The 24,926-nt window shown below is 44.2% G+C and overlaps 2 protein-coding genes across 5 annotated transcripts in view; one reads left to right on the top strand and one right to left on the bottom strand.

The window, feature by feature from the left end:
- The window catches only part of Spmip2 (sperm microtubule inner protein 2), a 114,493-nt gene that overhangs the window by 86,222 nt on the left and 3,345 nt on the right, over positions 1–24,926 (top strand). The window contains exon 4 of the mRNA NM_001024301.2: positions 15,207–15,393. Coding sequence (NP_001019472.2) covers positions 15,207–15,393 — 187 coding nt within the window. The remainder of the gene's footprint in view (positions 1–15,206; positions 15,394–24,926) is intronic.
- Fnip2 (folliculin interacting protein 2) overlaps positions 20,449–24,926 on the bottom strand; it is a 111,765-nt gene continuing 107,287 nt past the window's right edge. For 3 of the 4 annotated variants that reach the window (XM_008761100.4, XM_008761099.4, XM_008761101.4), the window contains one exon: positions 20,449–23,756. In XM_008761100.4, coding sequence (XP_008759322.1) covers positions 23,678–23,756 — 79 coding nt within the window. In that variant the 3' untranslated portion in view covers positions 20,449–23,677. The remainder of the gene's footprint in view (positions 23,757–24,926) is intronic. The other variant, NM_001271167.1, reaches the window with a different exon arrangement.

The raw sequence follows: 24,926 nt of genomic DNA on the forward strand, positions 1-24,926 counted from the left end.
CCATGACCATGGCAACTTTTACAAAGGAAAATATTTAATTGGGGCTAGCTCACGGGTTCAGAGGTTTGGTCCATTATTGTCATGGTGGCATGTAGGCAACCATGGTGCTGGAGAAGGAGCCAAGAGTTCTACATCTAGATGGGCAAGCAGGAGAAAGAGACAGTTAACCTGGTTTGAGCTTTAGAGTCCTCAAAGCCCTGACCCTTCCACCCTTCCGGAGATAAACATCTTCCAACAATGCCACATCTACTTCAGCAAGGCCACAGGTTCTAATCCTTTCAAATAAAGCCACTCCCTAAGAGCCTGGGGGGGGCATTGTCATTTAAACAAGCACACATCCGGTCTTTTAACAATCCTTAAAGAGTACTATGTAACAGCAAGTGAAGTCTTATCTAGGGTCTGTCCTATCCAGGACCACTGAGAGCGCTGACAATCTGAAGTGAGGAGGGGGGCTTGAGGATGTGGGGAAGAAGTCTGAGCTAGCTACTAAAGAGAATGTGACAGGCCAGAGGCTCACTGTTGTCTTCTCCTGCTGGAGGCTGAAGGCTGATGGCTGGAGGCCCTGTGTTCACCGGAACGAGCTTTTCCACTTGTTCTAAGAAGAGATAACCTGCCTTGGCAGAGAATCCAAGAGAAACTGAACTGCTGGGTGTAATCTTTTAGTTAACATAATATTACAGCAACTCCTCACAGCAAACAGTCAAAAGATCTCCAGCTGGCCTAAACAGGGAGCAGCTCTCAAAGTGAGATAATAAAATATACATGCAGGTGTTGACAGTAGTGTTAGGGTAAGGGTGTGTATGGCACGAAGCACCCTGTCTTTAAATGTCGGTTCTTGGGTATGTAGGATCCTTAGCAGCATCTTGTGCTCAGAGATTATAATCCAGATTCTATGTCCAGCATCACTGCTGCTTTTTTATTCCAAGGGAATAAGATGAATTTCGCCTTTGAAGAACTTATCACCTTGCAGGGGACTGGTTAGGGGCAGGGGAGCAGACACAGATGAAATGACACTCTACAGTTGATGGTAGCATGCAGCGATAGGAATATCGAATCAACCAGTCTTTGTGGGCAGGTAGTAGACTTGATGCTAGTTCAGATACCTAAAAACATAATAGTTCATTATTAGTTAACAATAGGACTTAAAGACCTCACAGAAGCAAAGCCCACAGCTGAAAGTTTAACTTTGGGCAGGAATCTAGAGAAGGCTACCCAAACTGAAGGATGGGTAGGGTCAGCCGTGAGGGTGGCTGGATTTAGAGTCCAAAGTGTCCCTGTTTACAGATGTAATTTGATGTTCAGACAAACTCCTCTTTGAGCACAGTTATCATGTATTCGATAATAAAAACAGTTCCTTTCTAGTCTCGGAGGCAGTGTGTGAAGCTGGCAGGGTTGATGTAGAATGTCTGGTTTGTTTTCTGTCTAGCAGCCTAAAGGCTAACTCATTAAAATTCAAAGATGGATTGCATGGTGGGTGGCTGAACAAATGTCTTCTTCACGGAGCAGAGCTGAGGCCTTCAAGACATTTCTCCCAGAAGCTAAGTTGCTCTTTGCAGCTGTTCAGTAAGACACCAACGAGGTGGTACCTCCTCCTCAGATCCACCTCGACACATATGGTCATGACAACATCAAGAACAAAAACAGGAAGTCACCATGGCTTAGGGCCATGGTTATATCATTCCTTATTCCAAAATAAGCCATTTTAAATATAAAATTGTTTAAACCTGAGTGCATTTCCAGCTTATGGTTCAACCAAAGGCAAGAATTATTCCAAGGGATTTCATTTTCAGTACTGGGGATGAACCCAGATCTTCTCGTGTTCTAGGTAAGTGCTCCCCAATCATTGAAGGCATTTGCAAGCAGAGGACATACAGAATGGACTTTACAGATGGTTTCATAACCTCTACTGGGTTATATTATTGGACCAAAGACCTAGACATAAGGATCAATTCAGCAGCTGTGAGTTCCTTTATGTCTTAGTTAGGGTTTTACTGCTGTGAACAAACACCATGACCAAGGCAACTCTTATAAAAACAACATTTATTTGGGGCTGGCTTAAAGTTTCAGAGATTCAGTCCAGTATCATCAATGTGGGGAACATGACAGCATCCAGGCAGGCATGGTGTAGACAGAGCTGAGAGTTCTACATCTTCATCTGAAGGCTGACCTTCAGCCTTCCAAGCAGCTAGGATGAGAAGGTCTTCTAGTCTACACCCACAGTGACACACCTACTCAAATAGGGCCACACCTTCTAACCACTCCCTGGGCCAAACATATATAAACCATCACATTCTACTCCCTGGCTCCCCTAGACTTGTTCAAACACATGGGTCTGGGGGGGCCATATCTAGCCATAGCATAATAAAAAGTACATTTAGTCTAACTTCAAAAGTTGACATAGTCTATAGCAGTCTCAACAATGTTAAAAGTCCAAAGTTCTCTTCTAAGATCCATTCAGTCATTTAATTGTAATCCCCAAAGTAATACAGGAAACCTGTTGTTGTAAAATTATAATAAATAAATAGCTGTCTTTTACCCCCACTAGATCCGGCACCACAGTGCCCCAAGAAATCTAGTAGATAGCTTGCCAGAAACACACATCCCAATTCCATGGTGGCCCAGTGTCTCTGCTGCCACACACTCTTCCAAACTCAAATCACCACAAGAAAGAACACACAACCCAATGACCTCTGATCTAATTGATAAGCTATAATTACCCACCTAAACATACAAAGCCCAATACACATCCATCCCTTAAGAATATTCATAACAACCTGTAAATACACAGAGTGGAATCTTAACATCAGCCTCCATGTTCTCTCTGTCTTCTCTGCCTTCTCTCTCCTTCCGTTTCAGTCTCCTCCTCTTCCCTCAAACTTTTCTCCTGCCCATCCTTCCTTCTCATCCAATGACAGGCCTCGTTCTATCTTGTACCTGCCTCACTTGTATGACATCATCCTACAGAAACCAGCTGGGCAAACTCCAAACTCTGTAGCTCCATGTCTGATGTTAAAGAAATCTTCAGATCTCCAACTCCTTTTTTCATCTTTGTTGACTGCAACAAACTTCTTTTCCTGAGCTGTTTCCACTTGCTGTTAGCAGCTTTCCTCAGGAGACATCCCAGGGCTCTAGCATCTCAAAAATCTTGGGGTCTCCAAGGCAGCTTGAATGTTACAGCTTCTTGTTTCAATGTTTGGGATCCACACATGATCTTCTGGGCTCCACCAAAGGGCTGGAATCACTTCTCCAGCTCTGCCCTCTGTAGCACTCTAAGCTCAGGTTGATCCACTCCACTGCTGCTGCTGTTCTGGTGTAACTCGGCTTCATCAATAGCCTCTCATAGGCTCTTTTCATGGTGCCAAGCCTCAAATCCTTTGCATGACCTCTTAAATCTTGGCAGGTCAACTATAACTAAGGCTGCACCTTCACTGATGGCCTTCCATGGCCTCTCACAGTGCCAAGCCTCAGCTACTCTTTATGACACCTTCATGCTTCAAAACCAGTACCACCTGGGTAACTCTTACACGTTACCAAGTACAATTGCAGCACGAGATACAACCTTGGCTATCCCTGGAACACAGCTTCTTTGTGCTCTCAGGAAACACTTCCCAGAAGATTTCACCCGTGATGCTGGCTTCTTCCTAATCACCTCTAATTTCTTAGCTACATCTAACCAACATCACTCTAAAGCCAGAGCCACATGGCTGAAGCTGCTAAGTTCTACTGCTTTCTGTAGCTGGAACATGGTCCCCCTTATTCTATTACCAGCTTTTTGTTTTCTGACTCCCTCTCTGTCTAAGCTTGACTTTCTTGGAACTTGCTCTGTAGACTGACCTTGAACTCAAAGATCTGTATGGCTCTGTCTCCTGTAATGCTGGGATTAAAGGCGTTTACCACCATGCCTAGATTTAAGGTTTTCTTCACCTAGAACCTGCTTTGTCCCAGGGTAGCCTTAAACTTAGAGATCTATTTGACTTTGTCTTCTGGGATTAAAGGTGTATACAATCGTGCCTGGATCTAAACTTAGCTGGGTAAGATCTTGCCCCCAAATCCCTTAATCTGTTATCTCCTAGAACATGGAATTTAGTTCCATTTCACTTCCTGGTACCTCTTTAATACTTGAACCACATATTTTATATTTTTCCTTATATTTTTCCTTTTTAAGCTTGCTACACTTGTTCAAAACGCTCTTCATGAGACTCAACCAGAGAACAAAGTCTCTGCTGGGCTTTTCTGAGACTTCCTTTCCCAATACAATTAATATAAATCTCTTTACCTTAGACTCAGGTAGACTCTTCAAAGGCAAAAAGCAGCCATATTCTTCACTAAAATACCACAAAAACAGTCTCTAGGCCACATTCTGAAATTCTTCTCCACTGAAATCTCTTGGGCCAGGTCTGCACAGTTAAAACCATATTCAGCAACAAAGTCTTTCATATTCCTACTAAGACAGCCCATTAAGCGCAACTGCTGTTTCCCAACATCCCAAAATCCACATTCTTCCAAACTAAAGCATGGTCAGGCCTATCACAGCAATACCCCAGTCCCTTCTTAGAGACTTCTGTCTTAGTTAGGTTTTTACTGCTGTGAACAGACACCATGACCAAGGCAACTCTTATAAAAACAACATTTATTTGGGGCTGGCTTATGGGTTCAGAGGTTACAGGTTCAGAGTTCACTATCATCAAGGCGGGAGCATGACAGCGTCCAGGCAGGCATGGTGCAGGCAGAGCTGAGAGTTCTGTATCTTCATCTGCAGGCTGTTATGAGGAGACTGACCTCCAAGCAGCGACGATGAGGGTCTTAAAGCCCATACCCACAGTGACATATCTACTTAAACTGGGCCACACCTTCTAATAGTGCCACTCCCTGGGCCAAGCATATACAAACCATCACACCTTAGTACTTAGATTCTTTTAGTTTGTTTTAGGGACTAGATCACACTGTGTAGCTCAGGCTGATCTTGAACTCACTCTGCACCCCCAGTTGGCCTCAGTCTTACCTCAGTCTCCTGAGTGCTGAAAAACAAGCATATATCCTACACCAGGCTTAGTATTCAGATCCTTCAAACACCTTCACACCAAAAGGAATCAGGGCATCTTGGGAAAATGGCTAACTATGGCTCTGGAGAAGGGGATGAAATCGTGAGCCTGAAGCATCTCAACAGGCCACGTGGCAGGACCCACATAGCAAGCAAGTTGTCAAACCCCACTGTAGGGATGGAGAGATGGCTCAGCAGGTAAAAGTGATTACAGAGTAAACTTCATTATCCCAGTTTGATCTCCAAACTCACGTAAAAATGGAACTGGGTTTCACAAAGCTGCCCCTTGTTCTCTGAAAATGTACATCCACAGCTTTATAGGGCCCCCCACCCACCCCCCAATAACAGCAACAAAACCTCTCAAGTCCCAAAGGACTGGAGGAGTTGTGCTTGGAGAGATTTTTACGGTTCAAAGATAGAGCATTTGCTTAGGAGGCCTTGGGTTCCATCCCCAACACCATAACAAATGAATTCGTTCAGAGGTCCTTTCGGAGCATTCCAGTGAACTAAATGTGAAAGTAGAAAATAGAAGGAAATAATGCCATCCGAGTTCCACTTTTGCAATACAAAGCGCACCAGCATTCTCCAATTCAGCAAGCATCAGAGGACAGCCATCTTATCTCCTCTCTCTCTCCATTACTAACCCCATCCCCAGGATACCCTGTCTCCTAGTATAAAACACATGACATCTCTTTCTTATCCTAACCACATGGCCAGAATTTCCTGTAAACAATCAATACTTTGACCAAATAATCGCCATCCAAAAGTTGAGTTGTTTCCTAAACATCCAAAAGTTGAGTTGTTTCCTAAACTTTAAAGTGTCGGGAAATCCAAATTAGCTCACGTCTCTTTGGTGACTCTTTGAAGCTTTTTTATTACGTCTTAACTTCTCGTCCATTAACAAAGCTGGGTTGTGTGTCCCATAAACCTTCCATAATGCATCTTCTGCTACTCTTCACTGATGCTGTTTGACATTTCCCAATGTCGTCCTATTTCTACATGTCATCAGTGGGAGTTGGAGCCTGGGCTGAGCCATGCTGAGTTCTGTGGCAAGGCTGCTACGAGCTGGTGACTTAAACAGCAGCAAGGTAGATGTGTCTTTCCATGTGTGTCTTGTGGGTCCTTCTGTACCTATGTCCTAACAACCTCTTCTCATAAAGAACACACTCATGTTTCTCTTATTTTTGTTTTGTGGGGCTAAAAACTGAGCCCATAGCTTTATGCATGCTAGGCAAGGGCTTAACAACTGAGTGACACCCTAACCCTAATTTCTTCTTAAAATCCCATTAGAGGTTGGGTATAAGGCTTCATGGGTAAGGTGCTTTCTGTGCAAGCATGAGACCCTGAGTTCAGAAGCCCAGCATGCATATAATGTACCATCATTTGTCCACTCAGTGATGAGTAGTGGGGTACCATCATTTGTCCATTGTGTGTGCTTCAGTTTTGCAAACGAGTAAAAACAAATTGCACCATGTTTCATTGTAGTTAATAAAGGAATAGATTGGGGTTGGGGATTTAGCTCAGTGGTAGAGCGCTTGCCTAGGAAGCGCAAGGCCCTGGGTTCGGTCCCCAGCTCTGGAAAAAAAAGAACCAAAAAAAATAAATAAATAAATAAATAAATAAATAAATAAATAAATAAATAACATAAAAAATAAAGGAATAGATTTCCTATCTAGAGAGAGGGACGTGCTCCAAACTGACACCAAGCAGCTACAGCAAACCTGCCTTTGCTTTCTTCCCTCGCCACTCACAAAGAAGCAAAGGATGTCCAGGAAGCACCAGCATAAACAAAGGAAGCCTGGGCTGTGGAGGCTGGCAAGAGCCACTGGACGGCTTATGTGCCAAAGTCAGGAGTGACACTGCACTCCTACTAGGGGGCCTCGGATGATCCATTAGGTATTTGGGCACCTGCTTCTGAGGCTATGTGCATGGGAATGCTTGATGCAATGGCCATTTCATGTCACTTTAAAACCCCAAATGAGAAGCATCCAACCCCTCTGCGTATGTCTAGATTGCAAGCAGGTTCTTGGCAACGGCGGCGTTTGCAGCATGCTGTTGTTCTGTGCTAGAGGACTGGTTGGAGTAGATTGCAGAGCCTGCGTAGGGAGCCCAGCTGGAGTCCAGAAGGGCAACCAGCAATGTGCTGGTGACATCATTAGTCACATTCTGGAGTCCAGGGAAGGAAGCCAATCTGGTAAATTAACGAAGACGCGTTCACTCAAGGCACTGAGACGATTCTTGTTTCGTTCTTTAACTCAGCCTCGTGGTAGAATGTTTAAAACGCCTCTACAATAAAGTGCCTATGCCTCCTGGGAAATAAAAGCAATAAATCAAACTCAAGTGACCACAACGCCAGGTCTGAAGCATATGTGCGTGCAATAATGCACAAGACCGAGCAGTCTCTGAGTGGGTGCTTTGTTCCAAGAGGGAAAAACGAAAGCTGTCCAACCAACGTCCCTTTCTGTATCTTAAAAGTAGCATTTTAAGTGTCATTCGAACGTGTGTCAGAGTCAGACTGGCAACTCAGGGGAGCTGTCATACTTTCTCGAATGCCTTTCTTGGGGAAACAATTTGATTTTTATCTTTTCAATTGGATAGATTTTATGCTATAGGAAATCCCATTGTTGACATTTAAATAATCTCTTCCCTACCTACCCTTTCAATATAATTTCTGTCATATAGGAGCCATTTCATAAACTTGTTTTTTTGAACTATTAATGATACGAAAACTGTGGACCTTTTCTTTATGTGGGATGGAGAAACTTCTAAGTAAAAACAAGAGATGCAGGCAGGTGTTAAAGATGACCGCCCAGGGGCTGGGGATTTAGCTCAGTGGTAGAGCGCTTACCTAGGAAGCGCAAGGCCCTGGGTTCGGTCCCCAGCTCCAAAAAAAAAAAAAAAAAAAAAAAGATGACCGCCCAGGCTGAGAAGATGGCTATAAATAACACACTTGCTGAGCAAAAGAGGGGTGGTCTGAGTGCTGATCCCCAGCGCCCACACACAAGCACATCTTTAACCATAGCACAGGGTAGGTAGGGAAGCGGGTGGAGGTGATCAGCGTAGGGGGGGTCAGACAGAAGAGGATCCCCAGGGCTCACTAGCCAACTAGTCTCCAAGTTCAGTCAGAGACCCTGTTTTAAAGAGTAAGGTGGAAAGCAACTGAGGAAAACCCTCCATTCTGATCTCCAGTCTCCCTCTACACAACAGATGCACACGCACTACCATGTACATGTATATAACACACACACAGACTTCCCGCGCTTCATCACGAATGACTATCCTTGAAAGGTTAGCATTCACATAATTCCTTAGTGCCCATTTCACTTGTTTCTAGGGATAGCACGTTTTTAAAATGCGTATTCGCATCCTTGTGTGTCTTTACTACGTGACGTGGACATCTGGAAAGTCCCTGAACACGTACTGGATATATGCTTATACCGTAGAATCTGGCTAAGGTAACTATCATTTAAAGACAGGAACAACAAAACATCGCTGACACTGTAAGAAAAACAACAAAACAAAACCTGAGGGAACAGCTTACTGAAAAAAGCAGATCATCACCCAAGGGGTCACAGTATAGATCCATGTCACCCTTTACACAAGTTTGAACTACACGAGTGAATGGCTTCTGGGTCTTTGGGGTCGATTGTCTTATTTAACCATAATTTTGGGTTCAATATTACTTCTTGTCTTTAAGTAGGCTGTTAAATTCAAAGATAGACCTTTGGCTTTCCAGCATCCTGAAGCCTAAACATAAAGCAAGTATGATATGTGCCTTCTAGAGAATTCTAAAAGCCACTGAGGACTCTACCTACTAAGCACAGCATCTTGACACGCGGAATGGACAGAGCTAGAAGTGGTTCATCAGTTGAGCATTTGCTGTACCCTTGAGGACCTGGATCCAGTTCCCAGCACCCATGTGGGCTCTCTCACAATGATCTTTTTATTTTAATTAGCCAAGCTGTGACTGTTTATTAACCGACCAGATTATAAACATACCACCAGCAACACCGTAGTTCACCCGTCTAATAAGCCTGTTTATCTGGTCTTCCCTGCTGCTGGCATCTCCACCTTCTACAAAGTGAGGTGTCTTTTTCTTCACTCCACCTTGTGGGGAAGAGAGTTTGAAGGGCCACAGGAAGTTATTTACTTCCTGGAAGCGTTTCCCAACTGTATAGATCTCATGAATTAGATCCTCCATGCAGATGATGCCAAATTTACCAAGAGATCGAGGAATCAAGGCATTATCTGTCAAGGCAATCCACTTTTTATTGATTTTGCCATAGCCTCGCTTGTAGATGAGCTCATTTACTGACTTCAGGTTGGGGTTTCCCCATACAACGTACGGTTCCACAATCTTCAGCACGTTAACTGAAGCCTTGTTGAGCTTAGCAAAGGTGCCTGCAATACCTTGCACACCTTTGGGCTCACTCCATTGATACCTCAAATTCTGATGACAAAAGCCAATTTTGGCCCTGCGGGCATAGAAGCTTCCAGCTTTCCTCGCCGTCCTCGCCATGTGAATCTCAGTCCAGTCCGTCTGCCTGCACTCCTTGTGAGAGTTCTTTGCCTTCTCACAGATGAGCTTCCTCCTTGCCTTTCGCAGTGTCTTCAGAGCAAACTTCTTCCTCAGGTGCTTCACCTTCTACTCTGTGAAATTCCTTCGCTTTTTCTTAAGGGTTTCTGGCACAGCAGCGGCCTTCTTTTTCTTCTCTGGCACAGCCTCCCTGGTTCCAGCTGGAAAAGGGCACTCTCACAATGATCTTTAACTCTGGTTCCACGGCATCTGACATCCTCTCCTGGCATGCATATGATATATACACATACCATTTAAGCAAAACATGCATGTGGATTTAAAACGTGCTCCTCGAGGCTGGAGAGATGGCTTATTGTCTAAGGACACTTATTGTTCCTGCAGAGGACCAGCATCTAGTCCTAACCATCGTGGGAGGAACTGCCAGGACCTCCAGTTCCAGTGCTGTCTTTGGGCAACATTAGCCACGTGCACGTATACACAGACACACACAGAGAAACCTAAATAAAAAGGGGAAAAAAACTTAAAAAAAAAAAAAAGGATAGCTTCTTTTTATAAACCCTTTTCTTTTTCTACTGGGCAATAGTTACCCTAGGATAACCCCTTTGCATTTAAACATTTTTCTATTGGTAACTGTCAAGTATGTATGCTCTTTTGATCTGTCTGGTGAACAAACAAACAAAAACAAAAACAAAACAAACCCAAACAACATTTTGTTGTTTTTAGTGATGTCTATGATAGGCTGTTGATCCAGGATCAAATAAGTATCATGCCAGAGTGAAACAATGAAGTGTTTAGAGAGCAGTGTACAGCATAATCATAAATAATTCTAGGGTGGTGTGTTAAAAGGGAGAGTCGACCAAAAGAAACAAAGCTGGACTCAACTCTCTTACAACATGTGCAGCACCGATCTGGAACATCCTGACACCCCATCCTACCTTCATAACGTCTGCGCTGGAGAAGGGCTCGGGTGGTGCCTGGCTGCATTCAAGCCCAGCTGGCCTCTGGTGCTGGCGTGGACAGCACCCACACCAAGGGTAGGAATGATCTTCTCAGACACCCAACATCTCTGAAATAGTCCTCCATCTGTCCCATGTACCCATGCAGAAGGCTAGGTTGCAGAAGGAAAATGTGAAGAAACTCACCTTAAAGCTCTCTCTGAGGAGATCTGATGGTAGGTTTGGGCTGCACCAAAGATAGAAAAAGATCCATGAAGATAAAGGTCTCCTGTGATTGGTTCAAGGAGAGGGTAGAAGGACAGACCTGTCCCTTAGACAACACACAGGTCCCTTAGACCTGCCAAGTGCTTCTGCATGTGTAGCTCAAAACTTCCCCTTTGCCAATGGGACTTTTTTCACTTCCAGAAATAGAAAGAACAAATATTGATGGCGCCTTGAGGAAGCAGCCGCTGAAGGAGCCAGATCCTTAGGGAGGAACTTAAGAGAGAACGGTCATTAGGGTCCTCAGCAAAAGCTAGAAATACACGGATACACAATGACATCACTTCATGATAGGTACGGAAAACCCAAAGCCGCAAAGGAAGCTTCTCTATTTAAAATTCAAGTGAGTAATTCACTGTGCTATGGATTAGGTGGGAGGCTGACTCACTAGAACTTAACACAGTACTTTTAAAATTTAACCTCAGGATCCAAAAGACAGACAGCCGCTTAACCACTTATTAGAAGTATTTTTAGTTCAGCAGACAGAGCTCACAAGATGTGGGTCAGCGCAGCAGACAGAGGAGAAAGGGTGGCTGCAGGCACCGTGGGTGCTGGGCACTGGATGCTTCAGAATAACTAGCTACTTTATTTATCGTATGAAAACATTCAAGCCAGTGAGCAAGAGGTCACTGAACTGTTTGGTCTTGAACCAAAGCAGCTATGGAGTCCACAGGGGTCCCAGCTCCTCACAGAAGGCTAGACACCTAGAGCAAGCACAGCCCATCCTCAAGGGTCCTCTCCAGCACCTGGAGGGTTTCCTCTGACACAAGTGTCCACAATGAAAGCCAAGCTTGTCCTGTCAATTTTAGACACGTAAGCAAGGGCCAGCCAGTCTTTCCTGAGTGCTGAAGCCTATTTTCTCTCCTCAGTTCACTTCTCGATGTTGCGGCTGCTAGGAAAAATTTGGTCATCTCTGAACCGGCAGTTGTAGGAGAAATATTAAACATTGTTGCGTAATAAAAAAAAATTTAAATAGTAAAAGAAGCAGTCAATCTAAGATCAGTACCACTGTCTGCCAAATCCTTCACTGTGTGCAGGACCACAGGCTCTCTCACTGGAGATAGGAGAAAAATACATTTTAAAAAAGTTATTGGTGTTGGGGATTTAGCTCAGTGGTAGAGCGCTTGCCTAGCAAGCGCAAGGCCCTGGGTTCGGTCCCCAGCTCCGAAAAAAAAAAAAAAAAAAAAAAAAAAGAAAAGAAAAAAGAAAAAAAAAGAAAAAAGTTATTGATGCAAGCAAAATAGACTGTAAGTGCGTTCTATGTCAGAACCCACTGAAGATACTAAAGGCACAGAAACATGAATGGACTGTGCTAGGGCTTAGTTGTGGAGAACTTGTATAATAGAGGTGAATCTCTTGTTCAATTGCAACACACACACACACACACACACACACACACACACACACACGCGCACACGCACGCAGGGAAAGTCACTCAGCAGTTAAGAGCACTTGGTACTTCTTGCAGAGGACCTGGGTTTGGTTCCCCATAGGATGGCTCGCAACCACCTCTAAACTCCAGTTCCAGAGGATCTGACGCCCTCTTCTGGCTTCTGCAGCATTGCGCATGTGTACAGGTAAAACATATACAAAAATTTTAATCTAAAATAAATCTTTTTAAAAAACGAGAATTAGGTAAAATTCAAGATAGTGCCAATGGTCCCAGGGCAGAAAGAATTAAAAAAAATTCAAAAGAATGTAAATCAGACTGAAGAGATGGCACGCCAGGTAAGACATTCGCTGCCAGCTCTGATGGCCTGAGGTTGATCTCTGGGACCCACATAGCAGAAGAAAGGAAGCGACTTTTGCAAGTTGTTTTTTGGCCTATACACATGCACCATGGTACACATGTGCACACAAAGAGGTACATGTACTTAAAAAAAGAGGTATGACTGAAATAGCCCGAGAACTGCTAGAGAGAAGAGATTTGGAAACACAGACTGCAAGTACTCCCGAGGAGGATGAGGCCCCAGTACCAGAGAGCTGCCGGGATATCAGACTAGAAAGTGTGGAGAGCAATCAGTCCAGCACACAGGATGGTGATGGTAAGTGCCACCAGGATGCATTAGTGGGAACTCAGGGCCAACCAAGGGCAGCATGAGGAGGAGGGGTAGAGAAGAGACAGTCAATCTCCTTTAAATGAGTCTCTATTTCATTTATAGAGATTCAACGTGGGTGACGTCTCAGAAATGGAGGAGGAAGAACCTTTAAAAATATGCCTGTGCGGGGCTGGGGATTTAGCTCAGTGGTAGAGCGCTTGCCTAGGAAGTGCAAGGCCCTGGGTTCGGTCCCCAGCTCCGAAAAAAAGAACCAAAAAAAAAAAAAAATATGCCTGTGCAAAACAAATCAAACAAAAATAACTGGCAAGAACCAAAAAACAAAACAACAAAAACTAGACCAAAAGAACAATAAACCAACCACCCAATGAAAATCAACTCATAAAAATTACCTTTTTAAAGAAGAAGAAGAAGAACAACAACAACCAAAGAAAACCAACCACAGCCATTCTCAGTGCACTAAAGCAAAATGGTGGTGCCTATGACCCTCAGGGTGTGTGACTGCCTGTCCCCTTTATAACTCCAGGACAGGCTTGAAAACCAACTGCCTTAAAAGACAATATCCACGAGAAACAGCTGTCTACCAATTCCTGGAGGTAGAACAGAGGATTGAAGACCTTCAGGAAGCCACACACAAAGAAATGTCATAATTAACCTGTTTTGAAAACCCAGGAAAAGCTCCTTTCCCGGAATTTTCAATTATTTCAGTTCATTTTGTGTATAAACAGCTCTGTCTCATGGGCATTTGTCAAAAATAAATGAGCAGCAGTTATCCAATATCACAGCTATCAGTAGGGTAACGAGTTGGAGCAAACAGCACCTGCCTAAAAAGTCTTAAAGGGACAGAGCAGAGAATGAGAGTGAGAAGGGCTGATACAGCTCCAGGAGTCTAGAAGGCAGGATGTCTGGGGAGGTCACTGTATACATCTAGAAGGCCTGTGATCATCCAGGCTTTCACTTCGGCACTGTGCAAAGGGTAGACTAATGCTAACTTTCACAGTAACCCGCCTTCCAGGACCAGGCGTAGACCTCAATATAGAAAAAGACCAGAATCCCCAATGATCGAAGACATTGAAAAATCTCTGGCCATCATTGGCTGACCATTGAACTGAGCAGAAACTTCTGGGGACGCATATGGCACTTTTAATACAATCAGAATCATCACTGGACAACATTATCGCCACTGCCAAACAGAAGGGTGAATATTCAGGAAGCTCAATAGAACCCAGATAAATAGATTCATGGCTACACACACCAGGTCAAACCTCAATGACAACGGCAAAGATAGACTGTGGAAAACAGCTAAAGGAAGGTGACATAAACTATGGACACCAAAACCATGGAAAGGTATGGGATACCTTCTTCTGTATTGTTCATGGGAGGTCGGAGTCTCAGAAGTACCGGAACTGCACAGGCCAAAGGCCAATGGTCTTGGTTGTCCACCAGAAATCGATGCTAAGACCCTCGTTCTGAAGAGTCTATGTAGTTTGGTTGCAGGACACAGAGAAATCAAGCTGTAACTGAGCCAGTGTTTCCTCCCTGCTGGCTAGGATTCAAGCATGGAAAGTGCTAAGTATGATGTTGGGGGTGGGGGGGAGGAGAAGAGCCATCGATAATCTTGTCCAGCTGTGGGACCTACAAGCTACACTACCAGCCTGCCAGCAAGATGTACCTCTTCATAAAAGTAAGACTGTCGGGGTTGGGGATTTAGCTCAGTGGTAGAGCGCTTGCCTAGCAAGCGCAAGGCCCTGGGTTCGGTCCCCAGCTCCGAAAAAAAAGAAAAGGAAAAAAAAAAAGTAAGACTGTCACATAGGATAATCAAGAGTCTGCTGATTGAACTGAAGTCTGTTCCACAGCAATCAAGGCTACACCATAAACCTGGTCCTGCTTGGGAGATTTTCTTCCTAAAACATCTAAAGCCAGACTTTGGAATTCTGGAGTGCACTTTTCCTAGTTTCCATGAAACCTTAAAAGCAGCAGTCATGCACCCAATGATCTCACTAGGTCTTGGCTTCCTTCTGCTTCACAGTCTCTTCCACACATGGCTTTGACTGGGCTCCACAGACAATGGGGAGACGGGAGTGCTTATGGCTTCTATCAGGTGTCCATGGGGTAGGGATGTCCAGCAACTGAGCATCTGGAGATGCAGAGTGTGGGAAACACCTAGAAACTCCTCAGTGGAAGGTAAGCAGGCCAGGTTTGCAGAGGCCCTTGGCTCTGTGGCCAGAAATTTCCCCAAACAGTGAGAAATGAACCTGTCTCTCCCACTGAAGACTGGCAGCTGGTTCTAGACCTTTTCTATTTGCTTTCAATTTTTCTATTTTCCTTTCATTTTCTATTTGTTCCTCTTGCAGGCAGCCGAAGCCTTTTGTTCTGAACCAGCAACAAGGATACAGTCGTGGTTTTCTCGCTTGGAATATGGGAGATTATGAAAACATCCAGCAGAGAGACTCCAAACGGGCTATTCTTCTTAAACAGAGTAAGTTACTAAGGAGCACCCCACCCTCCAGGCTGCCCAAGCTACCAAGCAAGGAAGAGAAGGTAAGCTGCCATTTTCTTGACGTATCCCTAGAAAAGCCCTGCTGAGGACTAGAGAGTGTAATTTGATTCTAATGGTGTCTTAGTTTCCTACCAACCAGACTGTGATTCAGATTAGATTTCCGCTGCAAGTGTCCACTGTGTTGGGGAGCTGGGTGTGAGTCTTATTTTATAGCGTAAGAAAACAGGAGGCTGTGTGGTCCTGCCCCTACAGATGTTTATCCATCACATGGTTTGACCTGCAGAGAATGGTCAGGCCCTAATCTCCACAAGCTGAGAAAACAAGTCTGTACAATAGAAGTAAACCTGTAACTCCCCTGCAATCCCTGCACACACTCAGAACATTAAACACACACCAGCTCACTCCTCTGACTGCCCCTTAGTGCCTACAGGATCCTAGCAAGCTGTGTCACAGCTTTTAAGAATAAATAAGATGGGGACATCAGGTACTTTCCTGAAAATGTTGGGGAGGGAATATGAGAATCAAGTAAAGGAGGTGTAATCATACATTCCACAGTCCTCTTCAGAAGTCTGTGTGAGAAAACAAAGTCTCCACCTGGACCTTCCGCATAATCCCACAGCACAGTGCACTTTGACACCATCCAGCGTTTAATAGAGTCTGACAAGAAAGTGTCTATGACAGGAAGGAAACTAGAATAGCTCATGTCCATTCGGACTCCTGTGCTGTACACAGAGTATCTCGCTTCCTTAAAGAAGTCTTCAGAACTCACTCACACAGAACTTACCATGCCTCCAAGATGGCGATCTTGCCCAGAAATTACCATGCTTTGCCACCTTGCTCAGCAACCATTACTATCTTTGAAGCATTTCGTGAGGGACCTGAATTTGTCCTCCTGGGAAGGCCCTGGGCCCAGGGACACTTGTGTTGAACATGGGAGTAGTTCAGGTGCTAGCCTCCACCTGTGGGCTGACTTTTGGGACCGCAATGATTTTGAGGTAATGATTAACACTGGTTGACATGAGCTGAGCCAGTCACATTATTGAATGCATTTTGAGTATAATCACACCTTAGTTCCAAATGCCTCCTATCACCCACTAAATCTAAATGAAGCCTTTATGTTTTACATTCAATTTTTTACTAAGAAGTTATTTTTTAACTTTTAAATGTTTTAAAACTTACAGAGGAACATTTACAAGAATAACCTTATACACTCTTCTTCCAGATCCATCAATTAAGTTTCCTTGCTTTGATGTATATTCCTCACTCTGAATATATATATATAATATATATGTATATGTATATACCAGCCCCCATGCACCATTTGAAGGCAAGTGAAGATACAAATCCCCTTTATTTCTTGACACTCCAGGGTGTAATCCCTAAAAATAAAGATGTTCTCTCATCCAGTCATGGTTACAATTTTAAGATTTTGATCTACAATTCATAATCAAACCTTACTGACTTATGGTAGGGCCATGCATCATATTTAGTTATCTGTTTCTCTCCATTTGTGTCTCGGTCTTTATCTCTGCCTTTGAAGGCTGTAGGGATGCTCTCGGCATGTTTTCTCCGGTGGACTCACTCGTCTGCTACCTCTCTGCAGGCTGCATAGGAAACCCTGTCACATGGTGGAGCACCAGGTGTGGGTTCAGCACATCCTTAGTGAGCACACACAGTCACGTCCTTTCTAAATGTATGTATGTATGTATGTATGTATGAATGTATGTATGTATGTATGTATGTATGTATATATGTATATATATATAATTCAAAATAAACTTTTCATCAGGCAGGCTTTCTCTTAAAATTTCAGAGTATATTAGAAACTCATTGTCCACGTCTGTTTGGTTGGAGGCTCACAGAGTTGTAGACATTTGAGAAAATTCCTACCTCCTTTTTGTGTAACCCCTCTTCTTGGAACTAACTCCAAGCAATCATTCTTATATATTCAAAAGCCAATAATGAATACATTAGAGAAGCATCCACATGTCACTGCCCACTCAGGCCACAGTGAACGCTGGCAGTCACTACTGCTAGAGAGGCCAAGAGGCCGCCATGTCCCCCTTCTTTGTTTTGAGACAAGGTGTCATATAGCCCAGGCTGACTTCAAACTTACTACATGGTTGAAGATGAACTTGAACTCCTGACTCTCTGGATGGAATTATGGCAGGTGCTACCATGCTGGCATAGCTCCCATTCTTATGCTGAAAGAATTATAGTTGTACCAAGAGCCACCGAGAAGTAAAAACTTGTCCTTGTCACAGTATTACACAGCTTCTCATCTAGAGAGGGTCGGCATGTCTAATTATTTGTGCTACTGGCTATAGTTCTCTACTTAGGAACTTGAGAGGTTAATTATATTATTTGTAAAAAAAAAAAAAAAAACCAAAAAGCACGTTATGAAACATTCTTGTACACGTTCACCTAGAACACGCTGACAAATACTTTTGGAATTCAATTGGGCAAAAGTGTTTCTCCCACTAAATTCCTTTCTTTTTAAAAATTACAAACATCTCTCAAGTTCTGTCTTCTCTTACATTTCCATCTCGATCTTTTTCTTCTCAGTAAGTAGTAGTGACCTAAATGTTGTAAAGCTTATGACATAGAACACCATTCATTTCTACTTCATTCTTCACTTGCCAATGCTCTTGAGACCCTCTAAATTCCAACACACTAATGTAACCTCAATGGCTTGTATTCTTTTTTCAAAAACATCCTTTTGCTTCGTGCGTTCTTTCTGTCACCGCCTTTGAAGTGCAGGAATGGTTAATGTGCACAGGAACCCTGGGTGACCGAATTCAGATGCAGATTATGGGGATCAGGTAGTGTCTGCCTGCATTTCTGTACAGTTCCCAGGCAACACGGGCGGCTGTTCATGGTCTGGGGACCTTGAGTACCATGGTGCCAGAGGACTTGACCATGAATTGAATTTGGGGACAGAACAGAAGGGGAATTGGTTGGACAAGGGGACAGAGGAAGCTGGGAGGGCAAAGGCAACAGCAGCCTTCAGGGGAGTACAAGTACTTCAATATGGCTTCACGGTAGAGTGAAGAGAAGCTGGGCACGGTGGAGTGCGCCATGGTCTCAACTACTCAGGGGAGATTTGCGTGAGACCAGGAAAGCCAGACCAGGTTTGGCTGCACAGTGAGATCCCATTTCTTAAAAAATTAAGAAAGTGAATGGTGGTAGAGGTTTGGTAATCTCAGGTACACAAGAGCTTGAGGCAGGAGCCTGCCTGGATAACACTGAATTCAAAGCCAGTCTGGGAAACTTAGTGAAAACCCTATTTCAAAATTAAAAAAAAAAAAAAAAAAAAAAAAGAGGCTGGAGATATAGCTCAGTGGTGCCTACCATGCTTGATGACCAGGGTGTGTTGTACACGTATAGACTACCTGGTGATGATGTTGACCAGCCAACTAATTTCACTTCAGTGTATGATGCTAAAGCCCTCGGGGCAAGAGCAAATCATTTCAGCAAAGTTTAGAAACCAACACAGGGGAGACTTGGTTAGAACTTTTTGGTATGAAATGGAGGTGAGTTTGCAGAGCATTACGGTAACTCAACTAAAACTAGGGGAAGGTTAAAGTGAGGCAGAGAGGAGGAAAAGCCCAACATACTCTGGGTATAGGGAAATCATGTTATAGAAATGAGGGGGTAGAGGCTGCACCCTCAGAGTTCAGGGAGAGAGGTTGGAGAAGCCTGGTAGAAGAGCAGAGGAGAAGTCACAGTAAGGGGTTAATCGTGCTATTTATTATGTGAAAGACAATAGCCAGGCTTGGTGATTGTTTTAGTTAGGGATTTATTGCTGTGAACAGACTCTTTGGCCAAGGCAACTCTTATAAATGACATTTAATTGGGGCTGCTTACAGGTCCATTATCATCAAGGCGGGAGCATGGCAGTGTCCAGGCAGGCATGGTGCAGGGGGAGCTGAGAGTTCCACCTCTTCATCTGGAGGCTGCTAGTGGAAGACTGACTTCCAGGCAGCTAGGGTGAGGGTCTTAAGCCCACGGCCACAGTGACACATCTACTCCAACAAGACCACACCTCCCAACAGTGCCACTCCCTGGGCCAAGCCTATACAAACTATCACAGTGATTCAGTTTGTAATCCAAGCACTTGGGAGGTGGGAGGAGGATAGTCACAAGTTCAATGCTAGCCTGGTCTGCACGCTAGTTCGAGCCCAGCAGAGACCACACAGTTGAGATCATCCGGAAGAAGGGGGAAGAGGTAGATAGAAGAGTCTATTTTTTATAAGCTGGCATTACACCACTATGTTCCTACCTGACTCCATTTTAATTATAAGTATCACTGAACTGGTCTCTGCAGTACTTGTATCAGGCAAGTGGACCTTTGTGTGCACTTGTTCTCTCCTTTCCAAACCTTATGGGTTCTCGGCTCTAACTTAGGTCATAAGGCTTGGCACAAGTTGAGCCATTGGCCTGGATTCGCTATGTAAACATTTTCATTTTGGAGAAGGAGCTTAGATATAAAGAGGTAGAGAGATGCCTATGTGTATACACAGGGCTCCATGCAGGCAAGGGCTACAACTGCACACTGACAGGTATGCACCGTACTGCTGCCCTGATCTTACAAGAGCCACAGGTGCTGCTGCTGCTGCTGCTGCTGCTGCTGTTGCTGTTGCTGTAATTTCCAAAAGTCCATCAGTTCCCAGTAAAGATCAAGTGAGTGCTTGTTAAAGTCCTTACAAAGTAAATCCACAACCTTGGGCTTGACAACGGTTACGTTCCTGGAAAATTCATCATATGCTAATGTCAGGTAGAAACTACAAGTGTTCCGCTTAGATTATTAAGTACAGATTTATTACAGTGAATGTCAGGTAGGGCAATTAAAGGTCACACAGCCTGGCTCTGGGGCATTCTCATGGGCCCCAGGACCTGTCTCCTGACATTCCTGGCCCAAAGCTCAACAGAGTGCTGGGGCCAGTGGTCTCACTCAGCAGGCTGCTAACCAAAATCTCCCTGCACTTCCAGAGTACTGACATACAGTGACCTTGGTTCACCAAAAGTCACCGAGAGATTCTGTATTTGATTAAATGCAGCAAACAAATCATGCAGCGCCAGGAAAATAAGCAAGATAAATTCAAAAAGTTTATTGCACCAAATGTCACAGAAAGATGGATCAAAACAATACATGAATGTTGTTTTAGGAAAAAGTCTCTGCACACTGACAGTCATATCCACTCTGCTGACTTAGAAACCAGTCCTATCAATTTCTCTTAATGAAAGATCAATAGTAACACAGCTCAGAGTTGTCTCCTTTTTAAAACACTGAAATTTAAACATAATGGAAATAGAAGTTCCAGATGTCCACCAAATTTTAACATTTAAAAAATTAACATTCAAAGGGGGCTGCTTGATTTAGACAAGAATTGTATTCTTCTCCGCCAAGCACAATAAAAACAAAGGGTTCACATTAACTAAAAGAAGCTACGGACCTTTTCAGTTTAATGACGCAAGTCTGTGTGAACATAACACCTAAGAGTGCATCAGTGGGAAACTCCGGACTGAAAGAACGAGAGCTGTTTTATATTCTGTATTTACATCCTACTAATGAGGAACCTGAAAAGCTACAGCCTGGTTTATAAAATCCAAAGACCTGATTTTTAAGAGCCCAGACACTGTTTAGTATTATTTAGCAAGTGGGGAATTTCCTCCCTCCAAAAAAGTTAATTCTGAAAAATCATGGTTAAGTTAAAAAGTTGCGATGTGTAAACGCAGCTCCATGAGGTGTGAGAACATGAGTTACTTTCTGTATAAAACAGCACACGTCTGGAAAATGGGCTGAAGCTGTACAAAAGCTATTTAACACTGATAAAATAAGATACTTTGGGATTATGCACAAGTGTGGACGCTACATTTTAAATTCCCATTGTCCTTTTTGAGAACATACACAATTGCCTATACATTCATATCACTTATCAACTTAATATAAAACTGCAGCATGCTAGAAAGAGGTCGTCACGGGACACTGACACACTTCTGCTCTGCTGTGCCTGCTTAGTCACACAAGCAGTGCTGCCCCGTGACACCTAACAGGTAAGACTGAGAGCCGAAGAAACCCCAAGGATAGGTGGAATCCTGTCAACTGAGGTAGATTTCTTTATTTAAACATTTTTTTTAAAAAAAAATTTTTTCCCTTGAGTTATGCCTAGAAGGTGAGATACCTTTTTGGACTCTTCGGCTATGACAGAACGACGCCATCCATGGTACGGGATGTGGTGTGTCTCAACAGGAGTCCATGAGATGATTTGTTTATTGTTTTCTCACCTCTGAGAAGAGGCTGAACTTAAGACAAAGGAAATGTGAACGCCTCATACCTTGGGAGCCAGGAGAAGAGCAGCACATCTTTCTCTGTACTAGTAAGTGATGATGGGGTGCTGAGATAACCTATGTGAGCCCAGGGTTTCCCACTTCTGAAATTTGGAACATTAGATTAAGAGGCAGGTTTAATTTTTTTCGGGCTTTGAAGTGCTGGGCTAAGTTTTTCTTCATGAAGCTGAGAATTAACCTGATGACAGCTCAAGTCCCAGCTCTGGCTGTCAATACAAGAAACGAACTGATTCTGTATTGGGTTATTTTCTCCAAAACCTCAGAAGCTGGTGAATGAGGCAGAGTCCACATGTAAAATGGGAAGCCAGGAGAAAGGGGGAAGTTCTAAGCTGGTAAGGGTGGCTATGAAATCTGCCATGATAGCTCACCCACACCCAGGAAAAACAAGTGCCTGGAAAGCTGAGCCACATGTGGGGTTCCCTGGCAAGTGATGACATCATAGAGCCAGGAAACTGAAAACAGCAAACAGGTCATAGAAAATGGAAAGATATTTAAAAGAATGGGGCGCTTCAACTTTGTGAAATACGAAAAATGCAGATTAAAGATCTTAAGTGCCTTGAAGCACCATCTATTTTCACATATCACAAAATGTGAGAGATGCTTAGGGCGAGAGGGGAAGGGAAAGGAAGAAGAGGAGGGGGAGGGAGAGGAGGGAGAGAAGGAAAAAAAGGAAAAGGAGGGGGCCGTGAGAGTCCATGCTCTGGCCCACTTCTAAGAGATAATGTTAGCATTTGTCCCCAGTAGCATGAGGAGCACATGGCCTCAACTTGTATTTGTAATGAAGAGAGACAAGCACGTCACATGGATCTGGATTTGATCAGATATAAACTACAGAGCTCCTAGAAGCTATCCCACATTCTCAGGCATCAGAGACTCGTGGGAAGGTCTGAGGAGCTGACAGTGTTTGACTTTACTTGACTGGCTCCTGTCTTTTAAACACCAGAATTTTTGTTTTTAAAGTATTTAACATAGACTGTTTTATGGTCAGTAAACTAAGGTTCTTTAGACTTAATGACCAATTGGACTTTTACAGTTCTTCACTTTGGTAAGTTTTATAAATGCTCAAGTAAATTTCTGGGAAGATTTTTTTTTTTAAAGAACATGAAAGGGATTAAAAAGTGCAGAACTGATCATGTAAGAACTGAGATCGCACATGGATTGCTTCTGAATGTTTGAGCTGCCTGCTGTCCTTGTCGGAGCTGCAGGGTTCCCTCCCCAGCGGGCAGCTGCACCTTACAGAATCAACAGGCATCAGCGCTGACTGTTAGCAGGAAAGAGGCTTGGGCTGGACGAGCTCAGCCACAGAAGAGCCTGAGCCTGAGCTCATGGAAACAGCTTTGGTAAATGGTCTCTCTGGAGAAGCCTAAAGACACGGAATCCAGAGAGGAGCGCCCAGTGTCGGACTACGCAGTACTCCAAAACACCCTCCGAACAGCATGCTGCCTGACTGCTGGGCTTACTGCACCAGCAATCCCCCTCAGACCTCCTGTGGCTGTACTGGAATGACAGGAAGCTCTGAGAAGGGATGAGCACGGGTCTCCTGAGCACTCTCTCCTCAACAGGCGATCCTCTTCCACATCCTGTGTCCAACAGTAGCTGCTTGAACAGGAAACACTTCCTGCTGGAATGTTCTAGATATCGGTTACCCTCTACTCCAGAGTCAGCCCTCAGTATTCTACTCAACAGCATGGGGGTGTCTGCCTAGTTTGACTGTGGTGCTTCCCTCCCACAGAAAGGCTACTTTCTTTTGGTTCCTGGGAGACAATGGCTCAGAGTGTTCCAGAACAATCACAATGTGCCACTGCATGGAGTAAACACAAGCCTCCCAATGTACCAGCCACTAGGCAGCAGCCACACGAATGAATAACGAGGGGCAGGCGGACGGGCGGGCCGGCAGGCGAGCGGGCGACTGGTCCGTGTTCTCAGGCCTCTGCCATCATCGAGAGAGCTTCCTCCTTCTGGTCCTGCAGTCGGCTATAAGAGGATCTGAGCCACATACGGAGAGTGAGTGCTGGCGATGGCAGTCAGCAGAGGCAGGTCACTGGATTCAATCCTGAGTGTTAATAGATGCAAGGAGAGTGTGTGAAAACTGCATCATTTCATAAGGAAGTATTACCTCTAGGCACCAGCTTCTAGTCTAGCTCATCTTTTAAAACTAATGAAAACGTAAAACAGGGCTATCAAGATGGCTTGGCTGGTAAAGGCACCTGCTGTGAAGGCTGATGGCCTGAGTTTCATCTCTGGGACTCACATGATGAAGGAGAGAGAGAACTGACTTCTGCAAGTTGTCCTGACTCCTACACATGCACCCTGGAAAATGCATGCTCCTACATAGATCTACATACATAAAACAAATAAAATGTAAGGAAAACATGTGAGTAAAAGAGATGAGAAAAAGAAAAGACCTCCCAGTAGACACCGTTTCAAAGGAGGTTCACCCTAGAGGACAGTGGGTACAAGGTTGCTCCTCTCCCAGCAGGGGACATCCAAGTCATGCCCGAGGGTGACTTTTCTATCTCCTTGCATTACCACGTTACATTGTGCTTTGTGGTCTCCTCATCATCTCCTTCCTCTTGAAGGCATACTGCCTTTACGCTAAGCTTAAACCAGTCTTAGGAAATGACAAGGCAGGTTCTTCAAGCAACAGGCCTGCAACTTACTGAGCTGAGTGTTCTGAGGAAAAGGAAGAGGTTCCATCACTTCAGATGGACACGGTATGGGCTGACCTTTACAGCGCACTGGGTATAATATGCTGGTAAACTGTCGTGGGAAGGGGAGAACTGGAGGGTTTCAGTTTGAGGAATATATCCTAATTGTTTCTCTGAAAATTCGCTGTTTTTCTAAGACTGAATGGCCATTTGTTGGAGTCTGACAGTAGGATAAAGTCCTGTAACCACAAGAATAGAGCCAGCAGTGGGGCATCTGAGGCAGGATTACAGTATGAGGCTAAGAAGGAAAACCAGCAGAAGAACCTAACAAGTTAACTGCAAAAGCTCGATGCCTCCAAAAGGGAAAATACTTTAGAATGGATTACCCAAAAAGAACAGGTGTGTGCCGGTTTGAATGACAGCCACAGGTTCATCTATTTGAATGCTTAGTGTCCAGGGAGTGGCACTGTTTGAAAGGATTAGCAGGATTAGGAGTGGACTTGTTGGAAGAAGTGTGTCCCTGGAGGTGGGCTTTGAAAGCCACACCAGGTCCAGTGTCTCTCCGGTGCTGGATC

Source organism: Rattus norvegicus, chromosome 2 (assembly GCF_036323735.1).
Source record: "Rattus norvegicus strain BN/NHsdMcwi chromosome 2, GRCr8, whole genome shotgun sequence".
NCBI classification, from domain to species: Eukaryota; Metazoa; Chordata; class Mammalia; order Rodentia; family Muridae; genus Rattus; species Rattus norvegicus.